This window comes from Hyla sarda, chromosome 9, assembly GCF_029499605.1.
Source record: "Hyla sarda isolate aHylSar1 chromosome 9, aHylSar1.hap1, whole genome shotgun sequence".
NCBI classification, from domain to species: domain Eukaryota; kingdom Metazoa; phylum Chordata; class Amphibia; order Anura; family Hylidae; genus Hyla; species Hyla sarda.
In genome coordinates, this window is record NC_079197.1 from 111485079 (window position 1) to 111510304 (window position 25226).

The 25226-nt window shown below is 40.2% G+C and overlaps 1 protein-coding gene across 1 annotated transcript in view; it reads right to left on the reverse strand.

Moving 5' to 3' along the window:
- AFF2 (ALF transcription elongation factor 2) overlaps window positions 1–25226 on the reverse strand; it is a 674912-nt gene that overhangs the window by 58133 nt on the left and 591553 nt on the right. Inside the window, exons 11-12 of the mRNA XM_056540361.1 lie at window positions 17434–18447; window positions 8813–8937 (exon numbers count right to left, since the gene is read on the reverse strand). Coding sequence (XP_056396336.1) covers window positions 8813–8937; window positions 17434–18447 — 1139 coding nt within the window. The remainder of the gene's footprint in view (window positions 1–8812; window positions 8938–17433; window positions 18448–25226) is intronic.

Below are 25226 nucleotides of genomic sequence, written 5' to 3' on the forward strand. Positions count from 1 at the left end.
AACATGTTTTTGCTAATTGAAATGCAACGACAAACAGTTAATACGGCGAAAGGAGCGTTCATTCCTTCAGTGGATTTATGTACTAGAGGTAAGGGCGGTAAGGGGCTAGACATGGCATGAGGATTTTATGGGAGTAGCTTAATGTCATTTATGTTTTATATGAATTATCAACATGTGGATCCTGAACATTTAAAAAAAAAATCTACTATAATGTATTTACCGTATATTCATTTATTAGATTTTTTATGCATCACTAAGAGAAGTAGGCTGTTCTGGATCATTTTACAGGACGTTCCTTACCTTGTGTCAACCACTGGCTTAAAAAAACTGCCATGTGTATTATTAAGTGTTCCTGATGCTGCAGAACATCATCATACAAAATTCTGATAAATATAGAGTGGACAGGAAACACCCCCTTATAACTCCATGAGAGGTTCTGCAGTAGCTGATAAGTCTATTGTAAAGCATACAATTATCTATCTATCCAGGGTTGGTGCAAGGATTTATGTCACCTTAGGCAAAAGCCAATTTTGCCACCCCCTTGAATCCACCCATTGGCTTGCCCTACCTTAATACTGGGATGAAACACTGTAACAAACATCCTCATCATGTAATCTCCTTACTACTGGGGTGACACACTGTAACAGATGCCTCCTCATGTAATCTCCGTACTACTGTGGTGACACACTGTAACAAACCTCCTCCTTATGTAATCTCCTTACTACTTGGGTGACACACTGTAACAAACCCCCTCCCCATGTAATCTCCTTACTACTGGGGTGACACACTGCAACAAACCTCCTCCTCATGCTGCTGGCTGAGCAAGTTGTTTTGATGCTTGTTGTCTAACTATCTTGTGGCAGGCAGAGCGGTGCTTCCCACCGCTTTAGGCGGCTGCCTATTTTGCCTATAGGCAGAGCAAGCCCTGTATATAGCTATCTATCTATATAGCAAAAAAGTAGATTCCCACAGCAGACGTATTAAGGGGAAAAAAACTTTGGTGTTTATTCCATAGGAAAGTGACTCACAGCAAGCAACGTTCCGACCAGCTCGCCTGGTCTTTCTCAAGCATAGTACAATCAGTGAATCACACACATAATATAGGGGCACTCATTAAGTACAAAATTGCATTAATTAAGATTACATTATAATGATAAAAACTCATAAATGTGCAAAAATTGTATCCTGTGTACATAAGGTGCTATATCATATTACAGTACTTCAATAAAGTGCATAATCAGTGTTATATAAAGTGTCCTGTGCATATTTAACCCAGACTGAGCCCTTCTTTGCAATTCTGACCACTGTCACTTTATGCATTAATAACTCTGGAATGCTTTTACCGATTATTCTGATTCCGAGATCATTTTTTTGTGACATATTCTACTTTAACACAGTGGTAAATTTTTGTCGGAAATTTAGCATTTTTCTAATTTTGAAACACTCTGCTTGTAAGAAAATTAGATTTTCCAAATAAATTATATATTGATTCACTTATACAATATGTCTACTTTATATCTGCATCATAAAGTTGACATGTTTTTACTTTTGGAAGACATCAGAGGGCTTCAAAGTTCAGCAGCAATTTTCCAATTTTTCACAAAATTTTCTAAATCGCAATTTTTCAGGGACCAGTTCAGTTTTGAAGTGGATTTGAGGGGTCTTCATATTGGAAATACCCCATGAATTACCCCATTATAAAAACTGCACCACCCAAATTATTCAAAATGACATTCCGAAAGTGTGTTAACCCTTTAGGTGTTTCACAGGAATAGCAGCAAGGTGAAGGAGAAAATTGAAAATCTTCCTTTTTTACACTTGCATGTTCTTGTAGATCCAGTTTTTGAAATTTTACAAGGGGTAAAAGGAGAAAAAGCCCCCCAAAATTTGTAACCCAATTTCTCTCGAGTAAGGAAATACCTAATATGTGGATGTCAAGTGCTCTGTGGGTGCACTACAAGGCTCAGAAGGGAAGAAGCAACAATGGGATTTTGAAGAGTGTGTTTTTCTGAAATGGCTTTTGGGGTGCATGTCACATTTTGGTGCCAGAACAGCAAAAAAAAAAAAAAAAAAAAAAAACATGGCATACTATTTTGGAAACTACACCCCTTAAGGAATGTAACAAGGGGTCTGCTGAGCCTTAACACCCCACAGGTGTTTCGCAACTTTTTGTTAAAGTCAGATGTGTAAAAAAAAAAATTCACAAAAATGCTGGTTTTCTTCCAAATTTTACATTTTTACAAGGGGTTATAGGAGAAAATGCCCCCCAAAATTTGTAACCCCATCTCTGAGTATGGAAATACCCCATGTGTTGACGTCAAGTGCACCGAGGACGCACTACAATGCTCAGAAGAGAAGTTACATTTGGACTTTGGAAAGCAAATTTTACTGAAATGGTTTTTGGGGGGCATGTCGCATTTAGGAAGCCCCTATGGTGCCAGAACAGAAAAAAAAAAAAAAAAACACATGGCATACTATTTTGGAAACTAAACCGCTCAAGGAACGTAACATGGGGTACAGTGAGCCTTAACCCCCCACAGGTGATTAACAAATTTCCGCTAAATTTGGATGTGAAAATGAAAAATTAGATTTTTTTCACTAAAATTCTGGTGTTATCCCAAATTGAAGTAATTGGAGAAAAAGCCTCCCAAAATTTGTAACCCCATTTCTTCTGAGTATGGAAATACCCCATATATGGATGTAAAGTGCTCTGTGGGCAAACTACAATGCTCAGAAGAGAAGGAGCGCCATTGAACTTTTGGTGAGAGAATGTGGTTGGAATAGAAGTGGGAGGCCATGTGCGTTTACAAATCCCCCCCGTGGTGCCAAAACTGTGGACCCCCCACATGTGAGCCCATTTTGGAAACTACACCCCTCACAGAATTTAATAAGGGGTGCAGTGAACATTTACACCCCACTGGCGTTTGACAGATCTTTGTAACAGTGGGCTGTGCAAATGAAAAATAAAATGTTTAATTTTCACAGACTACTGTTCCAAAAATTTGTCAGACTCCTGTGGGGCGTAAATGCTCACTGTACCCATTATTACATTACGTGAGGAGTGTAGTTTCCAAAATGGGGTAACATGTGGGGGGGGTCCACTGTTCTGGCAATATGGGGGCTTTGTAAACACACATGGCCTTTCTCGTCTCTTGCCAAAAGCCCAATGGCGCTCCTTCTCTTCTGAGCATTGTAGTTCACCCCCAGAGCATTTTACATCCACATATGGGGTAGGTTCTTGCTCAGAATAAATGGGGCTACAAATTATTATTATTTTTTTTCCTATTCTCCCTTGTGAAAATTAAAAATGTAGGGTAACACCAGCATTTAGCGAAATTATATATTTTTTTCATTTTCACATCCAACTTTAACGAAAATTTGTCAAACACTTGTGGGGTGTTAAGGCTCACTCTACCCCTTGTTACATTCCGTGAGGGGTGCAGCTTCGAAAATGGGGTCACATCTTGGTATTTATTGTTTTGCGCTTATGTCAGAACCACTGTAATATCAGCCACCCCTGTGCAAATCACCAATTTAGACCTCAATTGTACATGGTGCACTCACTCCTGAGCTATGTTGTGCGCCCCCGCAGAGCACTTTACACCCACCTATGGGGTAGTTCTGTACTCAGGAGAAATAGCGTTACAAATTTTGGGGGTCTTTTTTTCCTTTTAATGCTTGTGAAAATTAAAAGCATGATGCAACACCAGCATGTTAGTGTAATTTTTTTTTTTTTACCCTAACATGCTGGTGTAGACTCCAACTTTACCTTTTCATAAGGGGTAAAAGGAGAAAAAGCTCCATAAACTGTTTCCATAAACTGTTTCCTTGAAATATGACAGGATTCCGAAATGAGAGAGCACAATGCGCATTTGAGGCCTAAATTAGGGATTTGAATCTGCCACAACAATACCCTACAGCAGTGTTTCCCAAACAGGGTGTCTCCAGCTGTTGTAAAACTCCCAGCATGCCTTAACAGTCAGTGGCTGTCCCGTAATACTGTGAGGCTCTGCTTTGGAAACAGTAGCGTACAATACTTTGTTGGGGGGGGGGGGGACTGTGTAGGGGTATATGTATATGTAGTGTTTTACTTTTTATTTTGTGTAATGTATGTATATGTAGTGTCTTACTTTTTATTTTGTGTAATGTAGTGTAATGTTTTTAGGGTACATTCACACGGGCGGGTTTGCAGTGAGTTTCTTGCTGGCAGTTTGAGCTCAAACTTGCAGCAGAAAACTTGCTGTAAACCTACCCGTTTGAATGTACCCTGTACATTCACATGGGGGGGGGGGGGGGCAAACCTCCAGCTGTTGCAAAACTACAACTCACAGTATGCACTGACAGACCATACATGCTGGGAGTTGTAGTTATGCAACAGCTGGAGGCACATTGGTTGCGAAACACTGAGAGTTTGTTACTTAACTCAGTGTCTCGCAACCAGTGTGCCTCTAGCTGTTGCAAAACTACAACTCTCAGCAGGCCCTTTGACTGTCAATGCATTCTGATTGTTGCAGTTTTGCAACAGGTGGAGGCATACTGGTTGCAAAACATTGAGTTAGGTAACAAACTTGGTTTCACAACCAATATGTCTCCAGCTGGAGGCACACTGCTACAACTTCCAGCATGTTCTTTGGTAGTCTGTGCATGTTGGAAGTTGTAGTTATGCAACAGTTGCATGTACACTTTTTCATAGAAAAAATGTGCCTCCAGCTGTTGCATAACTACAACCCCCAGCATGCACAGATTACCAAAGGGCATGCTGAGAGTTGTGGTTGGAACTCCAGCTGTTGCATAACTTCAACTCCCAGCATGCTCTTTGGCTTGGCATACTGAGAGTTGTTGTTAAGCAACAGCAGGAGGTGAACAGGCCTCACCTCTTGCTGTATCCTGCCACCGGGACCGCTGCCGCTGCGCCACTGATCTTGCTGCTCCTGTCGCCGCCACACCACCAGAGGGGACCCACCACAGACCAGGGCAAAGTAGGAGACCCCCGCAAGCCCCGATCTCCACTCCGATCGCCATCCCAATCACTGCCCAGCAGGGTCGTGATTGGTCGGTCGTTCTCACTGATCAATCACGTGATCGTGAGGCGGCACCCGTGCCACCTCACTCCTGCTGGGCAAGGGTGAATGGGGCTGTCTCGGACAGCCCTATTCACCATTTTTTTCCAGGTCACCGGGTCACTAGAGACCCGATTGACCCGGAATAGCCGCAAATTGCCAGTCTGAAATGATCGTCGATTTGCGGCGATCGCCGGCATGGGGGGGGGGGTCCAAGGAGGGCAGTTGCTGACTTGAGCTCGGGAAGGATGGCAGTTGCTGACTTTAGCCTGCATAACTTAGTTCAGCTTTCAGGTGCTCCGGTGAGCTGGAAAAGGTGTATACAGTCCTAGGAGAGAGTCTCCAGCCCACCGGAGCACCTGAAAGCTAAACTCATTTATGCAGGCTAAAGTCAAATACTGCAGAGCCGCGAGGTTCGTGACGAATTGAATCACTGTAACTTCGCTCACCTCTAAATAAAATTAATAAAAAATGAATGAATTTATGGGAAAAATAAATAAATAAATAAAAAAATGTAAATTAAAAAATGAATGAAAAAAATTTATGGAAATAATTGAAAAAAAATAAAATTGGATTCTATTCTGTAACTGACTGCCAAGTTGTGTCTCCACCCAAAAGATGAAATTACATTATATTGTACATGGAGTTTATACAATGATATTCCAGTACTGGCGGTAAGTGATATCTCCACACCCCCTTTATGAATTATATTCATGTGTACATTCTTGAGCAATTAACTTTAATATGTTTTTAAATATGCACAGGACACTTTGTATAACACTGATTATGCACTTTATTGAAGTACTGTAATATGATAAAGCACCTTATGTACACAAGATACAATTTTTGCACATTTATGAGTTTTTATCATTAGAATGTAATCTTAATTAATGCAATTTTGTACTTAATGAGTGCCCCTATATTATGTGTGTGCTTCACTGATTGTAATATGCTTGAGAAAGACCAGGCGAGCTGGTCGAAATGGTGCTTGCTGTGAGACACATTTCTATGGAATAAACACTGAAGTTTTTTCACCTTAATATGTGTGCTGTGGGAATCTACTTTTTTCTGTCTGAAGTTGGAGTCTCTAACCCAGATTCATATACCTGCGTGCACCACATGTGACAATTGCATCTATTTGGGTTGTGCTGTTCTTCTGGAACATATTCTGTCTATCTATCTATCTATCTATCCATCTCTCTCTCTCTCTCTCTCTCTCTCTCTCTCTCTCTCTCTCTCTCTCTCTCTCTCTCTCTCTCTCTCCATCCATATCTATCTATCTATCTTTCTCTATATCTATCCATATCTATCTGTCTATCTATCCATCTATCTATCTCTCTATCTGTCTTTCTATATCTATCTATATATCTTTCTATATCTATCTGTCTGTCTATCTCTCTATCTATTTATCTGTCTGTCTATGTATCTATTTTTATCTATCTGTCTGTCTATTTATCTATCTGTCTATCTATCTGTCTTTCTATATCTATCTATTAATCTTTCTATATCTATCTGTCTGTCTATCTCTCTATCTATTTATCTGTCTGTCTATGTATCTATTTTTATCTATCTATCTCTGTCTGTCTATCTAACTTTCTATATCTATCTATCTATCTATCTATCTCTGTCTGTCTATCTATCGATCTATCTTTCTATATCTATCTGCCTGTCTATCTATCTATCTATCTATATATGTCTGTCTGTCTATCTATCTATCTATCAGTCTGTCTATGTATTTATTTTTCTCTATCTATATATCTATCTATCTATCTATCTATCTATCTGTCTGTCTGTCTATCTATATCAATCTCTATCCATATCTATCTATCTATCTATACATATCTATCTATTTATCTGTCTATCTAATCTGTATCCTTAAACCTTAACATTTCCAAAAAGGGATAAATGCTTGTCCTAAATAAAATCTATTAATTCAGATGTTCATGTATAATAGTCGAGCTGCGTATGTGTCTTATAGAAGAAATACTGAAGAATATGTTAATGTTTACCCTCAGTTCTAATTGACCCCGTGGCACTACAAATGAATCTAGTATCTGATGTTCCCCCCTTTACTCTGCCTGGTGACAAGTTTCCAGGAGGTGTAAATGAAATAATGTGACACAGTTATTAATAGATGCAGCTTGTATATGGTGACAGAGTCATGGCCAGAAAAGGTTGCTGCCGGCAGAAATTCACAAGCTCTCAAGGTGAATTGTAAAGGTTAGGTGTCTCCTCAGCACAGCTGTTTAATATATATCATCTCATGTCTTGGAGCAGTTACATCCAGAGGAGCTGTGAAACCAATATTTGAGTGATTCCTACAGTAGACCGCAATGAGATATATAAATGTTTTCTTATCCCCAGTCAGGATCTGGGTGAAGGCTAGACTGAAGAAAATATTTAGGAAGAGGAACTACGCACGTGAACTTTGTACAATTTTGGCAAATGTTGGCGAATTTTAAAAAAATTTGATTTGGACGATTTGCCAAATTTTCTGAAAAAATGTGGTTCAATATGAATATATTTGTCGCAAATCACTATTAAAAACGTCTATTTCCGAGCTACAGAGAGCCTCAACAGGGGTGTAGAACACTTTGTCTTGCCATAACATGCATATGGAGTGTGCTGGGGTAGTGAAATAATTATTCAGTATGACATGCAGATTACAGGCGTCGCTATTAGAATCACTGCCGCAGAGCGGCACAATGATGAGTCTGGATGTGGCGTCACAATTTAAGATTTTAAAGAGATTCTTTTACAGTAATACACCCCAGTACGGTTGCAATAGAAAAAAACGTACTCTCTCTCTGAACCATAGCCTGCGCTATGGTTGCTTGCAGTCTTTGAATGGGCAGTGCTTCCTGTGATGATCTCAATTGGCAGACTATGAAATGACTTCTAAACTCTCCCTGCCTGCCTGCCTGCAGTGATGCGGGCTTGAGGTCAATGGATTTCCCTTGTGCTGATCTGTATTGTCAGTAACGCTGATTAGTGACCACACAATGTCTGCTCTCTCTCTCTCTAGCCTGTGAGGTTAATGGATTTAGGTGGCTGCCAAATATATAGGGCTGTGACATCACAGGGCTGGCTGGCTGCTGATAGGCTGCATGCCACCATGTGATTCAGGCTGATCCTGCCTTCCCAGACTCCCTTGCCCCATGTCCTCACACTTGTAGCCGCCATTTTAGCCCCCAGCTCGCACAAAGTGTAGTGAATGAAGCGAATAGTTACCACAAAGCGCAAGGAAATTTGGATCCATTCAGAATCAAATTTTTCATGAAATTCGGAACAAATTCGACTTAGTCAGCTTCGATTCGCCCATCTCTACACATCACTATCATCAATAAATAAATGTTACCCTTATTGTGACTAATTTAGATTAAAGGGGACTTGAAGTTTTAGCACAGAATTCTGTGCCAGTTGATATATATATGCCAGTTGATATAATATATATATATATATATATATATATATATATATATATATATACATATATAAAGGTTTTGCCTGGAATACCCCTTTAAGTAGAACCCTTCTTTGCATTGTTTTCCAAACAGTGTGCATCTGTTGCAAAACTACAACTCCCAGCATTCCCGGACAGCCAACGGCTGTCCGGGCATGCTGTGAGTTGTAGTTTTGCAACAGTTGGAAGTCCACAGTTTGGAGACCAATGATCTACTGTATATAATAAATACGATATTTCATGCAACAAAATTCTCAAAATACTCATGGTAGAAAACTGACATACTCACTCTTTAGTGCAAGACGTCCTGCTACTAGGAATGGGAGAGATGCAGGGTGGAAGTAGACAGGGGGTGAAGGGTTCATCCAGGCGTTGCTTTTTGCAGTCAATTTGCAGGTCACTGTTTTCACATTGCTTAAAATTACATGAGAAAATTAGTTTACATTTGTCCCAGTACCCCTCACTTCTCCAATTCATACAAGTTTATGATTGTATTTGCTGTAAACAAGTATTTGTATAAAATATGGCACAAGTCTATTACATGATCACACATTCAAGTATTAAATGAAGACATATAGACTAATGAAAAACAAGGGAGGGACATTGAAGAGAACCTGACACCTCATTAAAACTAATTTTTGCTATTGCACTCCTTATGGTAAATAATAAAATCATTCTAATGAACTTTGTTTAAAAAAAATGAAGTTTTCAATGTTTTATTTGTGTTTAAAAAAGCTGCCACTAGGTGGCTCCCTACTTGTCCAGAGCACATTTCCCCCCATCTTTTCCACATAATTTGGACTCCTGGAGGAAATGTTGAGGAGGGGGGGGGGGGGTGCAGCCTTAGCCAAACATAGCTCATCTCACACACTGAACTGCTCTGTGTAGCAGAGTGAGGGAGGAAGTTCTTCCCTGTATGGCTTCAGATGATGTCACGCCTGCTGGGTAATGCCCCATCCAGTCTGTGACTCTGACTGAGCAGAAAATACAGAGCAATATCAAGGTTTAAAACTAACAAACAATAAAAAATATAGTCAGGGGGTGGTTTATTATGATGGTGACAGTGAACTGGGAGGAATATAACATTTTACAAGACCATGAGAGATACTCTTTAAAGGGGTACTCTGCCCCTAAGGATAGGGGATAAGATGTCAGATCCCCGGGGTCCCGTTGCTGGGGACCCCGGGGATCTCTGCTGCAGCACCCCGCTATCATTACTGCGCAGAGCGAGATCACTCTGTACGTAATGACGGGCAATACAGGGGTCGGAGCATCGTTACGTCACGGCTCCACTCCTCGTGACGTCACAGCCCGCCCCCATCAATACAAGTCTATGGGAGGTCGCACAGCACGCCCCCTGCCATAGACTTGCATTAAGGGGACAGACCGTGATGTCCTGAGGGGCAAAGCCATGACGTCACGCTGCTCCGGCCACTGTATCGCCCTTCATTACGCACAGAACGAACTCGCTCTTTGCAGTAATGATGGCGGGGTGCCGCAGCGGCGATCCCCGGGGTCCCCAGCAGCGGGACCGCGGCGATCTAACATCTTATCCCCTATCCTTTGGATAGGGGATAAGATGCCAGGGGCGGAGTACCCCTTTAAGGGTTGGGTCACACATAGAGCATACGCAAGGAATCTGCTAGGCAGCGGGAATGCACTGTTTATACGCTCAAATCAGACAACAGGGCTTCCTCGCCACAGCCCCGTGTGTGCAGTGATGTTCGAAGGAGGCTCCACCTCCCCATGCTGCACGGGGAAAAACCCTGTGTGTCTGCTTCTAGTGCATACGCAGCATATTTCCCGCTGCCCGGCTTACTTATTGTAGTGTCAAATACACTACGTAGGCGCTAGAAGCACACACAGGGTGTCTATCCTGTGTATATCTATCCATGGGTATCTATCCATATCTATGTCTAAGAAACTAAATTCTGCAGCACTCCAGTAGTAGTGTTAAACAAACGGTGCTTGAAAAAGCCGGCACGAGGCCGGTGAAACATTATATCACTTTGCTATGGGATAATAAACCACCGTTTTTTTAACACTACTGCTGGAGACCTGTGGAATTTCGTTTCTTGCACCTAACAAGACAGACCCTGACCGGGACTGTACTGATGGCACCCACCACACCAGTTTTGTACCTTTGGGTTGTGCTGCTCACCACCATTTTGGCATATCTATATCTATCTATCTATCTATCTGTCTAGCAAAAGGAAAACAGCACTCCCTTCAATATAATTTAGCCCAATGTAAGGTGCACGCAGAACCAGACCTGGGTCAGGGGTCCATGGATAAGCAGCAAGTAGAGATAAATCTGCAGCACACAAATATCCGTGAAGACGTGATAATTTATTCCATCAAAATGTGAATGTCATACAGCAATGTTTCAACCAGCTCTCCTGGTGTTTCTCAAACTCAGTACAGCTCCCCTGATAATACCCAGTCACCGGCTTTTTTAGGGGTTCGAGAACCACAGGGAGACGCTATAGGCGGAGCGGCAGAAAACAAAATAGAAAGTACAAAAACTCGGAGCTGCAGGAACAACAGGACCCCACAGAACAAGGGACTACCCAAGAAAAAATAAAGAACACAAATGTGAAAATTTCATCCAGAGAACTCTCCAATGGCGGAATGGAATTGTTAAATAAGGGACTCCGTTCCTGCCCAAGTGTATTCATGGACTGGTTCAAATTGGAACTGGACTTTGCATGGTTTACAAGAAAGCTTACGGGATGTATTGAGGGGCGGAGCGTGACGTCACACGGGGGCGGAGGCGTGACGTCACACGCCGCCCGCCCTGTAGTCGCTGGTAATCAGACCCGGAGTGAACACGCTCCGGGAACTGATTACAAACGGGGTGCCGCGTGCAAGATCACGGGGGTCCCCAGTGGCGGGACTCCCACGATCAGGCATCTTATCCCCTATCCTTTGGATAGGAGATAAGATGTCTAAGCACCGGAGTACCCCTTTTTTTTTTTTTTTATTTTTTTTTTTTTTTTAACACTTTAGTAACATTTCCAAAACTACAGTATACAATACAGATATACATAGCAGCACCAGTCAAAAAAGACCATATAACCAACTTATACTTGTTTACATCTAAAAAGTATAAATAATCATTATTAACGAGAAGTAATTTTCCTTTTCTTACTCTTTTTTTCCTACAGTTACAAAAGGGAGGTGAACTTCACTTACCGGGATATTCACTTCAATTAGATTTAATATGTTGTTGAATAAATGTTCAAAAATGTATTTTCTTTAATGTTTTTAGTACACAGGGTGTCAGATGCATGGGAACCAATATATTTCATTGGGTTTATTTAGACCTTTTTTTTATTTTATGATTTCATTTTATTTTTTTCCTTTTTTTATATTTTTCCCCCTTTTTTTTTTTTTTTTTTACTTTATTTTGAATTTATAATTTATTTATTTATTTATTTAGATTATTCCCTATAATATTATGTTCACTATCTGGATATAGGTCATAGGCCCTTTGGTCCATAAGTGGTGCGTGGTGTGTGCCCCTTTTCATGACCTTCAGGGACTGCACAGACAGTGCGGTTCTGTGAGCTGGGGCTCGGGTAGATACAACCTGATTGATGGATTTCCCGGGTTCCGTGCTCAGATGATCCAGGAGTTGGACACTTCAGTGTGCCATACTACGTGATCAAAATACTGAATGTCTTATAACCATGGGGTGGTGTGCCTGTGTACTATGATGGGACCATTACATTATAGCACATTTGACCTATGTCCTATTATTTTATGGCTTGGTTTTATGATTACTGACTACTATTTAGCCCTCATCTAAGATGGAATTGCCGACTCCTTATCTGGTGTGCGGCTGCGCAACATGATGTCATTACAGCATTGTGGCCACTCGTTTTACCTGTCTGACACCGTCGTTGTTAATACACTATGTGTGCGTGTGCAGTACAGTGAGAGTGTGTCCCTACAACAACACAGATGCTTTGATCCCTGTGCATCTGACTAACTGTGACTCACTTCCGGCGTGCATGCGCCATAGTTCTCGACCACGCTAACTTTCACCATGCTACTGTCTGGGTAGTGACAACTCCCACAACTGTAAGGATTGTTTTTAATTGTTTTTAATCACTGGCACAGATGTCCTATATTGTAATTAGGACCTTATTAGGGTTCTTGGGGTGTAAGCCAAATACAATTATGATTTGTGCGCTGTAATATTACAACTATGATGCACATGGATATGATAATGTATATATGCACTATTTTCAATACTTATTTGTGTGAATATTATGAAATTTTTTCCTTGAATTGCTAATGAGATATGGAATTGATACCATCATTTAAACTGTGTGATGCACCATTTGTACTGAGCTGGAGAAAGACCAGGAGAGCCGGTTGAAAAGTTGTTGTATGACATCAGGTTGTGATGGAATACATTTTGACGTCTTCACGGATATTTGTGTGCTGCGGATTTATCTCTACTTACTATCTATCAATCTATCCAGCTATATATATCCATATCTATCTATTTATCTATCTATCTATTTATCTATCTATCTATCTATCTATCTACCTATCAATCTATATCCATCCATATCTATCTATCTATCTATCTATCTATCCATATCTATCTATCTATCTATCTATCTACCTATCAATCTATATCTATCCATATCTATCTATATCTATCTATCTATCTATCATCTATCTATCTATCTATCTATTTATCTATCTATCTATCTATCTATCTATCTATCCATATCTATCTACCTCTATCAATCCATATCTATCTATCTACCTATCAATCTATATCTTTCCATATCTATCTATATCTATCTATATATCTACAATGAAATCAGCAGCACGCTCAGATTTCATTGTGGATATATCGGACCCTGGCCAGGTCACTCCAGCCTGCCTTTCTCACCTACAGTGCTGCCCATTATCCAGATACTATCTATCTATCTATCTATCTATCTATCATATATCTATCTATCATATATCTATCTATCTATCCATATCTATCTATCCATATATATCAATAGTTATCCAGCTATCTAGATACAAATGTCCAGCAGCACACCCAAGGAGTTGAAGGTAAAACACAAAAGTGCTTTATTGACCCATGTCAAAGATACTATATATCTATCTATCTATTTATCTCTATATCTATCTATTTATCTATCTATCTAATCTGTGTACATAAATCTTAACATTTCCAAAAGGGATAAATGCTTGTCCTAAATAAAATCTATTAATTCAGATGTTCTTGTATAATAGTCAAGCTGTGTATGTGTCTTATAGAAGAAATACTGAAGAATATGTGAATGTTTACCCTTAGTTTAAATTGCCCCCGTGGCACTACAAATGAATATAGTATCTGATGTTCCTAAATTTATCAAATTATTTACACAATATATTATATGAATCTGATAATTCTGTGAGGCTGGAGAACATTTACACCAATAATGGTGCCAATGTATTTGTAGATATAAATCTGAGCCTCTTTTTATGACTGCTTGAAGTCACATCAATTCGAATCCTTCAAAATAGATGTTTAAAAGTGCCATTTTTACTATTTAGGGGCCAATTCTAGAACTATACATTTTTTTAGCAGGTCTGCCAGTATATTATCTACAGAGTTTATTAAACATATAAGAGAGGATTAGTATAAAATTCTCCTATGGGTTTAGGTTACCTATGACCTGGAGATGTTGTGAAACTATTATACTTCTCAAGACAGGTCTGCTTGCATCATTCTCTTTCAGAAAGCGTGATTCCATAGCAATGGCCTCAATATTCCACCGTAGTCACATATTAGTAAGGTGTTGTTCAGAATTTAGACAAAATAATAACTTTCACATTGCAAGTACAGAAGTACTGTAATTTAGTTTTCAGTGGGTCATGGGTTTAAGAGATATCTCACTGTGCTACAGTAGAGTGGATGAAGAACATATTCCATTTAACTAATGGGGTTTAATGAGTCTCTTCAACAGTTTTGACCTTCTTTTGGTGTATGTAGGTCAGCTCACTTCCTTATGAGCCATGTAATGAAACACATAACATCTATATAATCTACTGGAAACACACTGTTCGGGGGCACAAGAATACTGTCAACACCAGCATTGAGACCTGCAGGAACAGTCACTTAGGAGTACATTGAACTAATGACTCCGCTGTACATTAAGGTTACAGTAGACAGTTTCACTCCCCTATACTCATCATTACCATCATGTTTTATACTAAAACAAAGAACTCATTTGAAGTGCAGCTTAGTCTTCTTTTTATGTACAATTATATTGTCCATTATTTTCAGCGGAGATGGGATAAGGCTACGTTCACACTGCATAAAATTTCCTGGCAAATTTTATTTTACGAATGCATTTTCATTTATAATGGGCAAAAAACAAGTCACATTTTTTAGAAACCTTTTTTATTGCCAATTATGAATGAAAATACTTTCAAAAGTAAAATAAAATTACACAGTGTGAACTTAGCTTATGTGCTTATTTTATTTCTTCTTAGTAACTACAGTACAAATGATAATGTTTCCAGTTTAAAGAGGCAATCCAGGAATACAAAAATTGAAGCTTCTTTCTTGCAAAAACAACACCAATTCTGTCCACAGATAGTTTTTGGTATTGAAGCTCAACTCCATGGAAGTGAATGGACTGAGCTGCAGTATTACACACAACCTGTGGACAGCAGCGGTGCTGTTTTTTTTAAAAGAAAAAAGCAGCATTTCTCTAATCCTGGACAACCTCCTTACCTTGGTTCAGGAATTATCAGACAATAAGATCAATATTTTTTTTTAACCTAGAATGTTTTTCTTTTATTTTCACTTATACTGTATTTATTGATGACAATATGTTAATAAATACTGAATTCACAATGCATTAACAACAATGTAAGTATTTACCTAAGCAAATGTTCAGAAATGTGGAAAAAGTCTCCTAAAATATTATCATTTATTGCCAATTTATTAACTAAAAATTGTAGACCAGAAAGCAGCGGTCTCTAAGGCTGGGTTCACATATGTCCGACATCCGGCATAGGTGAACTCAGCCTAGATCTCGATGCAACTAATGCCACAACTGATAACAAGTTGTCATCAGTTGTATGGCATCTGGCGTCCATTGTTTCTGCACAGCGGACAGGGGAATGCGGTAAGCTGTGTTCCCCTCCTGGTGTCCTCCGGTCTGTCTAACCATCCGGTGTCAAAATTGAGACACTGGATGATTGTGAACTGTCCCATTCAAATGAATGGAATCAGTTCTAGCATCAGTTTCCGTGCACCGGAGGGAAACTATGCCGGACGCCTGATATTTGTGAACCCAGCCTAACCTGTGGCTGTGTAGCTGTCATAAAACTACACTTCTTACCAGCTCTTAGGACATGCTTGGAGTCTTGTGAGAATCACATGTTAAAGGTTGCCATTAAAAACTATAGACAGTCATAAAACTACTGGATTGTTATGGACACATTGCACTATTTATGGATCATGCGCCTTTACTTATTCCTAAATCTGAGCCTTTACTATGTCTAAGTTGATTAAAAAGTATTATGAAATTGCTGCTTTGAATATTTTGGACAATGGAAATAGCCACCAACACTTCCTCATCAGGGAAAGATGGGTGCTGCCCTTAGGGCAGCACCCATCTTTACCCAAAGAAGAAATGTTAGCGGCTGTTTCCATTATCTTTACGCCTGGAGGGTGTGGGGAGGAGCAGCAACACAGCCGTGTGAACCTTTGTGTGATATTATACAAGTATGTATAATAGCACATTTGTATCTATTCTGTATATGTATTTGTATCTATACTCCACTTACCTTCACAGAGAATTCTTCACATGGGATCGCTTTGTGTTTGCTGTTTGTTTTCTTTAATATTTTGAAGGAACAGTATAATTTTTACACCAAATGAGCCCAATAATTTACCATACCATTTTTTTCACACTTCAACCACCATTATGTAGGAGATAACATTACAAATTTGTTCTCAGAAAATAAAGCTGCCAATACAATTATTATTTTGTTTTTGTATCCCTCTTATATGAATGTAAATCTTCATCTTTTAGCATTCTGTTATTTTTAGGTTTAAAGAAGAATTCCAGGTTGTAACAACTTACACCTTGTCCTAAGGATAGGGGATGAGTGTCAGATTGCAGGGGGTCCGACCACTAGGACCCCCCACAATCTTCCAGGCAGTGAACCAGCTCTCTGCATGAAAGGAGCCATTTTGACCACAGCATGAAGCTGTGGCTGACATGCCCCCTCCATGCAGCTCTATGGCAGAGCTGGAGATAACGCAGAGCACTACTCCAGCTCTCCTATAGAGCTGCATGGAAGGGGCATGTCAGCCACAGCTTCGGTTGGTCAACACGCCCCATTCATGCAGAGAGCCAGGGCACCGTGCGGGAGATTGCGGGGGGTCCCAGCGTGACCCCCCATGATCTGACACTTATCCCCTATCCTTAGAATAGGGGATAAGTTTCTTCATCTAGGAGTTATCCTTTGAAGTGGTCTGTTTTTCTGATACACAACTTAAATATATTGCACTGACATAAATATAAATGCAGCAACTAGGGGGACCTGACTGTAAACTGTATATATATGTGCACTGTAAACACAGTATTCAGTGGGTCACTGAGCTCCCCTATTGGCATCTGAAGGCTTTGTGGAACTATATTATTAATATTTAACTACATGTCTGTACAGTGGATTTGATGCTCTATATTGAAAATATGGAGCTCTGTCTGTTATAAAAATATATTGAAAAATAAATCAGCACAAAATGTTCACCTACTTAGTTAAAAAAATAAATTTGGTTCAATGTATGTCAATATAATAATAGACAGCAGGGTCATAAACTAAAATAACCAAACAGTGCAAATGAACTGCAAATATCCCATCACATCTCACCTTGTGCTTCCTTCTGGATTTTGTGGAGCTTTTCTCAGTGGATGCGGCTGGTGTTTGAGGCTTGTGTTTGAAACCTTGGTCTCTAATTTCATTCTTTAAGACCTCATTCTCAAAAGTCTCTTGACCTGGTATTCTAGAAAGCAGACTGAGGTCTATTTTCACCCATAAAGACTTAACCTCTTCGAATTCCCTCAGGGGTGATAGAAGTTCATTTTGAACCACAGGAAGGGGAGAAAATGGTTCCTCCAGGTCATTATGTGTTGGATCAAGGGATATGCTGCTGCTATTGCTGGTTAGGCTGCTGACACTTAAAATGTTGCTGCTGCTACAGTCTTTTGATTTAATCGTTTTTGGAGGACCAGTGCATGTCTTTGATACCTTGAACTGAAGGACTTCTTCCTGGTCAGTGTTCGAATCTGATGCTGAATCAGTTTCAATAAATTCCCTAGATTTGGGGACTATTTTATTTGCCCCTCTTGCTTTCTTTTTCTCTGATGCGCTACTTGTGCAAGTCCTTTGTTCCTTTCTTGGAGCAGTTTTAGCAACAGTGGCTTTTGTCCTTGCTTTTGGTGGCTCTTGGTTTTCTCGTACATCTTTTTCTTTGGGAGTGCTGCTGGTGGGGTTTGGTTTATTCCAAGAGTAGTCCTCGGCACTTGATGTTCTTTCAACCTTTTTTGGTTGTTTCTTAGCTACAGCTCTTTGTGGAGTGGTTTCATTATGAGCTGGTGACTTTTGTTTTGAGGGTTTTGACTCTGGAGGTTTTTGGGGTACCCTAGGTTTATTTTTCTCTCTAACTGGACTCAAGAGCTCTCTATCTTTTGGAAGGGAGTCTGACTGAGAGCTAGCACTATTGAGTTCTCTTTTGTTTTCTTCCTCAATCTGTTGGTTATTTTGAGGCTCAGAATTGTTATCTGAATGCACATCATTTTGGTTGTTGATTATTGTTTTATTATGTGGATTGACTTTATTTAACCACTTATCCAGCTGCCATTTGTTTGTAGACGGTGGTTCTGGCTGTACAGAAAAAGCAAGATAATATTTCAGTTTTAAAAGAGGAATGTATATAAATAATACTTAATATAAAATTAATCTTTCTCACAAAACATACTAGTTTATTTATAGAAACAGCCAATTAGCGAGAACATTAGATGCTTTAGTTAATTTAAAGTATTGCCCCAGAGAAATCTAACAAAACAAAAATGCTAAAAAAATCTCATCAAATGATACATTTTTTTATAATGTTTATTTATCATAATCTCTGTTAAATACTAGGCACACATAACTTTCATTGTTTTTATACCGTAAGCAAAGAACTATACTTAAAGAATGTCACCATCATTTTATTTTTAATAATTAACCCCTTCCACCATCAATTATTTGTGGCAAATTTGTAACCCCTAGCTATAACTCTTTATTTTTATATATACAGAGCCACATGAGGGCTTGTTCTTTGTAGGAGCAATTGTGCTTTGTAAAGACACCCTTCGTTTTACCATAAAATGTACAAAACATTAAGATTATTTATGTACTGAAATTGGAAAAAAAGCAAATGTCAGCTCACTATATGCTTGTCAGCATTGATATTGACTGAGGCATGAGGAGTGGGTAAACTGTGCAGACTTGAGCTCAATGACAAGATCCATCCAAGCCTTCAAAGATAGCAGAGAATGATGTGTTATCTCAGGAAAGAAAGATGAGACAAGGTGTGGGGAAGGGGGGGATGCTTTGGGAGGGGCTGCTGAGACAACACCAGTACTACACATACACAACTTCCTGTCAGGGGAAATCAAGCAAACATGCTGAATAAAGCACTATTCAAGCATTATTCTTTTTCCTTGGCATACTATAAAATAGGAGCAGGGACTACAATTTCTTGCAGGACTCCCTGCATTTGTATGTACCAAGTAGAGATGAATACATAATTGTATACATCACTTCTTATTTACTGAAAAGGTGAATGTATTGAGCAATGCATTACTGTACAGTATGCACTTCTGCTCATGACAGTACATTTCCAGGATGTGTGGGAGAACTCCCAGCCCGAAAAATGTAGTGAGTAAGCTTCTTGGCCCAGACTTATCAAACTTTGTGAGAGAATAAATGGAGAGATTTTCCCACAGCAACCAATCACACCTCAGCTAACGAGCTCTGGTAAAGTGAAAGCTGAGCTGTGATTGGTTGCTGTGGGAAAATCACTCAATTTTTTTCTCTCACAAAGTTTGATAATCCTGGGCCTATGTGCTTTAAATGCTTTACAAAAAGTAAGGCTATGTTTAGAGATGAGTGGGGGGAGGATAATAAAGCAAAGAAAGCAGACAGTGGGATGGATAGGTTAGAGAGGGGTCAGGACATAATGGCGGGTGGAGAGGAGTCCTGTGGGGGGAGGTTAAGAGCAGTGGATAAGGAGATTCATGCGTTACAAACCAGCTGTAAAAATAAATGTAGCCCGAAAAATTGTAATCCCAATAATTCAAAAAATTCCATTAGCCCCAATAACTCAATAACTACAATAAGCCCCATTAACTCAAAAAATACCGTTAGCCCCAATAACTTAAATAACAACGTTAGACGCAATAACGCAAAAAATCCCATTAGCCCCAATAACTTAAATAATAACGTTAGACCCAATAACTCAAAAAATCCCATTAGCCCCAATAACTTAAATAGTACAATTAGCCCTTATAACTCAAAAAATGACATTAACCCCAATAACTCTGAAAATCCCATTAGTGAGACTACATGTGTAAAACTTAATGGAAATGTAAAGTGTATGTTCACAAATGCCAGAAGCCTAGCAAATAAAATGGGGGAGCTTGAGGCCTTGATACTGGAGGAACATATTGATATAGTTGGGGTCACTGAGACATGGCTGGACTCCTCGCATGACTGGGCTGTCAATCTGCAGGGGTTTACATTGTTTCGCAAGGATAGAATGAACAGAAAAGGTGGTGGAGTCTGTCTGTATGTAAGAAGTGGTATGAAAGTCAATGTGAACGATGCCATAGTGTGTGATGATTCTGAGGATGTGGAATCATTGTGGGTAGAATTACAAAAGGAGGGAAATACTGAAAAAATAATATTTGGTGTAATCTACAGACCCCCTAATATCACTGAAGAGATAGAAGGTCGGCTGTATAAACAAATAGAGAGGGCCGCCCGGGCAGGTACAGTGGTAATAATGGGAGATTTTAACTATCCAGATATAGATTGGGGCCGGGGGTTGGCTAAAACTACAAAGGGGAGAAAATTCCTAAATTTATTGCAGGATAATTTTATGGGCCAGTTTGTGGAGGACCCAACAAGAAGTGATGCCTTGTTGGATCTGATCATTTCCAACAACGCAGAGCTGGTTGGTAATGTAACTGTGCGGGAAAACCTTGGTAATAGCGACCACAATATAGTTACTTTTGACTTAAAATGTAGAAAACAAAGACAGACGGGGAAAGCAAAAACATATAACTTTAAAAAGGCAAACTTCCCTGGGTTGAGGGCTGCACTACAGGACATAGACTGGGGGGAGGTGTTGTCAAATACTGATACAGAAGGTAAATGGGACATCTTTAAATCAACTCTAAATAACTATACAGCTAAATATATACCAAAGGGGAACAAATATAAACGATTAAAACTAAATCCTACATGGCTGACAAATGAGGTTAAAAGAGCAATAAACAACAAAAAAATAGCCTTCAAAAAATACAAATCTGATGGGTCAGCTATAACATTTAAACAGTACAAGGAGCTTAATAAAATCTGTAAAAATGTAATAAAAACAGCAAAAATTCAAAATGAGAGACAGGTGGCCGAAGAAAGCAAAACTAATCCTAAATATTTTTTTAGATATATAAATACAAAAAAACCAAGGACAGAGCATGTAGGACCCCTTAATAATGATAATGGGGAGGTTGTCACGGGCGATCAAGAGAAGGCGGAGCTACTGAATGGGTTCTTTAGTTCTGTATATACTATGGAAGAAGGAGCTGACATTGGCCAGGTCAGTGCTGGTAACACATCATATAATGTACTGAACTGGCTTAATGTAGAGATGGTACAAGGTAAGTTAAGTAAAGTAAATGTAAGCAAATCTCCAGGGCCGGATGGACTACACCCAAGAGTTCTTAGAGAGGTAAGTCCAGTAATATCTGTACCCTTGTTCATGATATTTAGAGATTCTCTGGTGTCTGGTATTGTGCCAAGGGACTGGCGCAAGGCTAATGTGGTACCAATCTTCAAGAAGGGCTCTAGGTCTTCGCCAGGCAATTATAGACCGGTAAGTCTAACGTGCATTGTGGGTAAATTGTTTGAAGGACTTATAAGGGATTACATACAGGAATACATAGGGGATAATAGTATTATAAGTGATAGCCAGCATGGGTTTACTAAGGATAGAAGTTGTCAAACCAATCTAATTTGCTTTTATGAAGAGGTGAGTAGAAGCCTTGACAGAGGAATGGCTGTGGATATAGTGTTTCTGGATTTTGCCAAAGCGTTTGATACTGTCCCTCACAGACGTCTGACAGGTAAGTTAAGGTCCTTGGGCTTGGAAACTTTAGTTTGTAACTGGATTGAACACTGGCTCATGGATCGTACCCAGAGAGTGGTGGTAAATGATTCGTACTCTGATTGGTCCCCGGTTATTAGTGGTGTACCCCAAGGTTCAGTACTGGGCCCGCTGCTGTTTAATTTATTTATCAATGATATAGAGGATGGTATTAACAGCTCTGTTTCTATCTTTGCAGATGACACCAAGCTTTGTAGCACGGTACAGTCTATAGAGGATGTGCATAAGTTACAAGATGACTTGGATAGACTAAGTGTCTGGGCATCCACTTGGCAAATGAGGTTCAATGTGGATAAATGTAAAGTTATGCATCTGGGTACTAATAACCTGCATGCGTCGTATGTCTTAGGGGGGATTAAACTGGCAGAGTCACTGGTAGAGAAGGATCTGGGTGTACTTGTAGATCACAGACTACAGAATAGCATGCAATGTCAGGCTGCTGCTTCCAAAGCCAGCAGGATATTGTCATGTATCAAAAGAGGCATGGACTCAAGGGACAGGGGCATAATACTCCCCCTTTATAAAGCATTGGTACGGCCTCACCTGGAATATGCTGTTCAGTTTTGGTCGCCTGTTCATAAAAGGGACACTGCAGAGTTGGAAAGGGTGCAGAGACGCGCGACCAAACTAATATGGGGCATGGAACATCTTAGCTATGAGGAGCGATTAAAGGAGTTACAATTGTTTAGTCTTGAGAAGAGACGTTTAAGGGGGGATATGATAAACGTATATAAGTATATTAATGGCCCATACAAAAAATATGGAGAAAAACTGTTCCAGGTTAAACCCCCCCAAAGGACGAGGGGGCACTCCCTCCGTCTGGAGAAGAAAAGGTTTAGTCTAAAGGGGCGGCACGCCTTCTTTACCGTGAGGACTGTGAATTTATGGAACGGTCTACCTCAGGAACTGGTCACAGCAGGAACAATTAACAGCTTTAAAACAGGGTTAGATACATTCCTGGAACAAAATAACATTAAAGCTTATGCAGAATTATAAAACTACATCCCTTTCACTTATCCCCTTACATCCTTCCCTTCAATCCCCTGGTTGGACTTGATGGACGTATGTCTTTTTTCAACCATACTAACTATGTAACTATGTAACTATGTACATTTTTTGAAAAATTCTATTCGGCCAATTTGCAGAATTTCCCCCCAAAATTTAGTTTCAGTCCGAATTTATTTGCAAGAATCTCTAATAAAAATGGCTATTTCTGGCCTACAGAGAGCCTCAATAGGGGTGTAGAAAACTTTTCCTTGCTGTAACATGCATAGGGTGTGTGCTGGGTTAGTGCCATAATACTGTTATTCAGTATGACATGTAGATCAGAGGCGTCAATATTAGAATCACTGTCGCAGAGAGGCACAATGACAGAGCCTGGAAGTGGCATCAGTATGAAGAGACCAAATAGTGGCTGAATGACACAGCGTGGAGGTGGCGGCAGCATGAGGAGACCAAATCGTGGCTGAACGACACAGCATTGAGGTGGAGGCAGCATGAGGAGACCATATAGTGCCTGAATGACACAGCGTGGAGGTGGCGGCAGCATGAGGAGACCATATAGGGGCTGAATGACACAGCGTAGAGTTGGCGGCAGCATGACAAGACCATATAGTGGCTGAATGATAAAGCCGGGAGTTGGCGGCAGCATGAGGAGACCATATAGTGGCTGAATGACACAGCCAGGAGGTGGCAGAAGCATGAGGAGACCATATAGTGGCAGAATGAGACAGCCTGGAGCTGGCATCAGCATGAGGAGAACATAGGGTGACAGAATGAGAGGGCCTGGTGGTTGCAGCAGCATCATCAGGAGTGCTGAAAGTGACCCGGTAAAAGTGGTGCGGTGGGTGGTAATACCAGTACCTGGTGACGAAGGTGGGTGAAAAAAAGAAAAACTTGGCATCAGGCGGGTGGCAGGATCAAAATAGTAGCTGAGGCAGGTTAGCAGAGGAAAACGGTCTCTTTTGTAAAAGTGTTAGTGTGCACAAGTAAGTATTGAGGATTTTCATTACGTTAAACTTAACTTTTAATAATATGCTTAGGATAAAATATATGGACCACACATTTTTTTTTTAAATCAAACAAAAGGAAAGGTGTGCAACAAACACCATGTGCCACTTACACCACCAAGTATTGATGTGATGCAGAGACCTCTAAACGGTGGAAGGTAACAATATATGGTCCATTGTAACCGGTGGGGGTAAAAACTTTGCCTGTAAGTTCTTACTCTCGCATTATTAATTCCCTTCTTGGTAAGTGTTACTTGCCCTAAAAAGGTGGCCCCACACAGGAACCTCTCCCTATTTCCACCTAAAAACCCTGGGAAATGGCAATGTTTGTAGCCAGAAATAGGGAGAGGTTCCTGTGTGGGGCCGCCCTTTTTAAGACAGGTAACACTTTCTTCGAAAAGGTGGAAGGGAACAACATATTGTCCATTGTAGTAGGTGGGGTAAAAACTTCCGCTGTAAGGCCCTACTTTCGCGTTATTACTTCCCTTCTTGGCAAGTGTTGCTTACCATAAAAAGGGCGGCCCCACACAGGAAACTCTCTCTATTTCCACCTATAAACCCTGGGAAATGGCAGTGTTTGTACGGGGAAATAGGGAGATGTTCCTGTGTGGGGCTGCACTTTTTAGGGTGAGTAACACTTGCCAAGAAGGGAATTAATAATGTGAGAGTAGGGCCTTACAGGGGAAGTTTTTACCCCCATACGGTTTCAATAGACTATACGTTACTCCCTTCCTCCTTTTAGAGGTCTTTGCATCACACCAATACTTGGTGGTGTAGGTGGCACGTGGTGTTTTTTTTTTTGCACACCTTTCCTTTTGTTTGATTTCAATTTTTTGGGGGGTATATCTATTTTATTTTTATCCTAAGAATATTATCAAAAGTTAAGTTCTGCGTAATGCATATCCAAAATACCTACTTGTGGTCTGATGCGGAGGAATGTCCGTAACTGAATGTTTTGCACTATCCGAATGGCCAAATGAGATATCCTGGAGGTGGCAGCAGCAGCATCAGCATCAGGAGTCCTGAAAGTGACCCGGTGACAGAGTGGTGTGGTGGGTGGCAATGCCAGTACCCGGAGACGAAAGAGCGGGATAAAAGGTATGATGCGGAGGAAAGTTTGTAACTGGGAAGCAGCACCTTAAAGGGGTACTCCGGTGCTTACACATCTTATCCCCTATCCAAAGGATAGGGGATAAGATGCCTGATCGCGGGAGTCCCGCAGC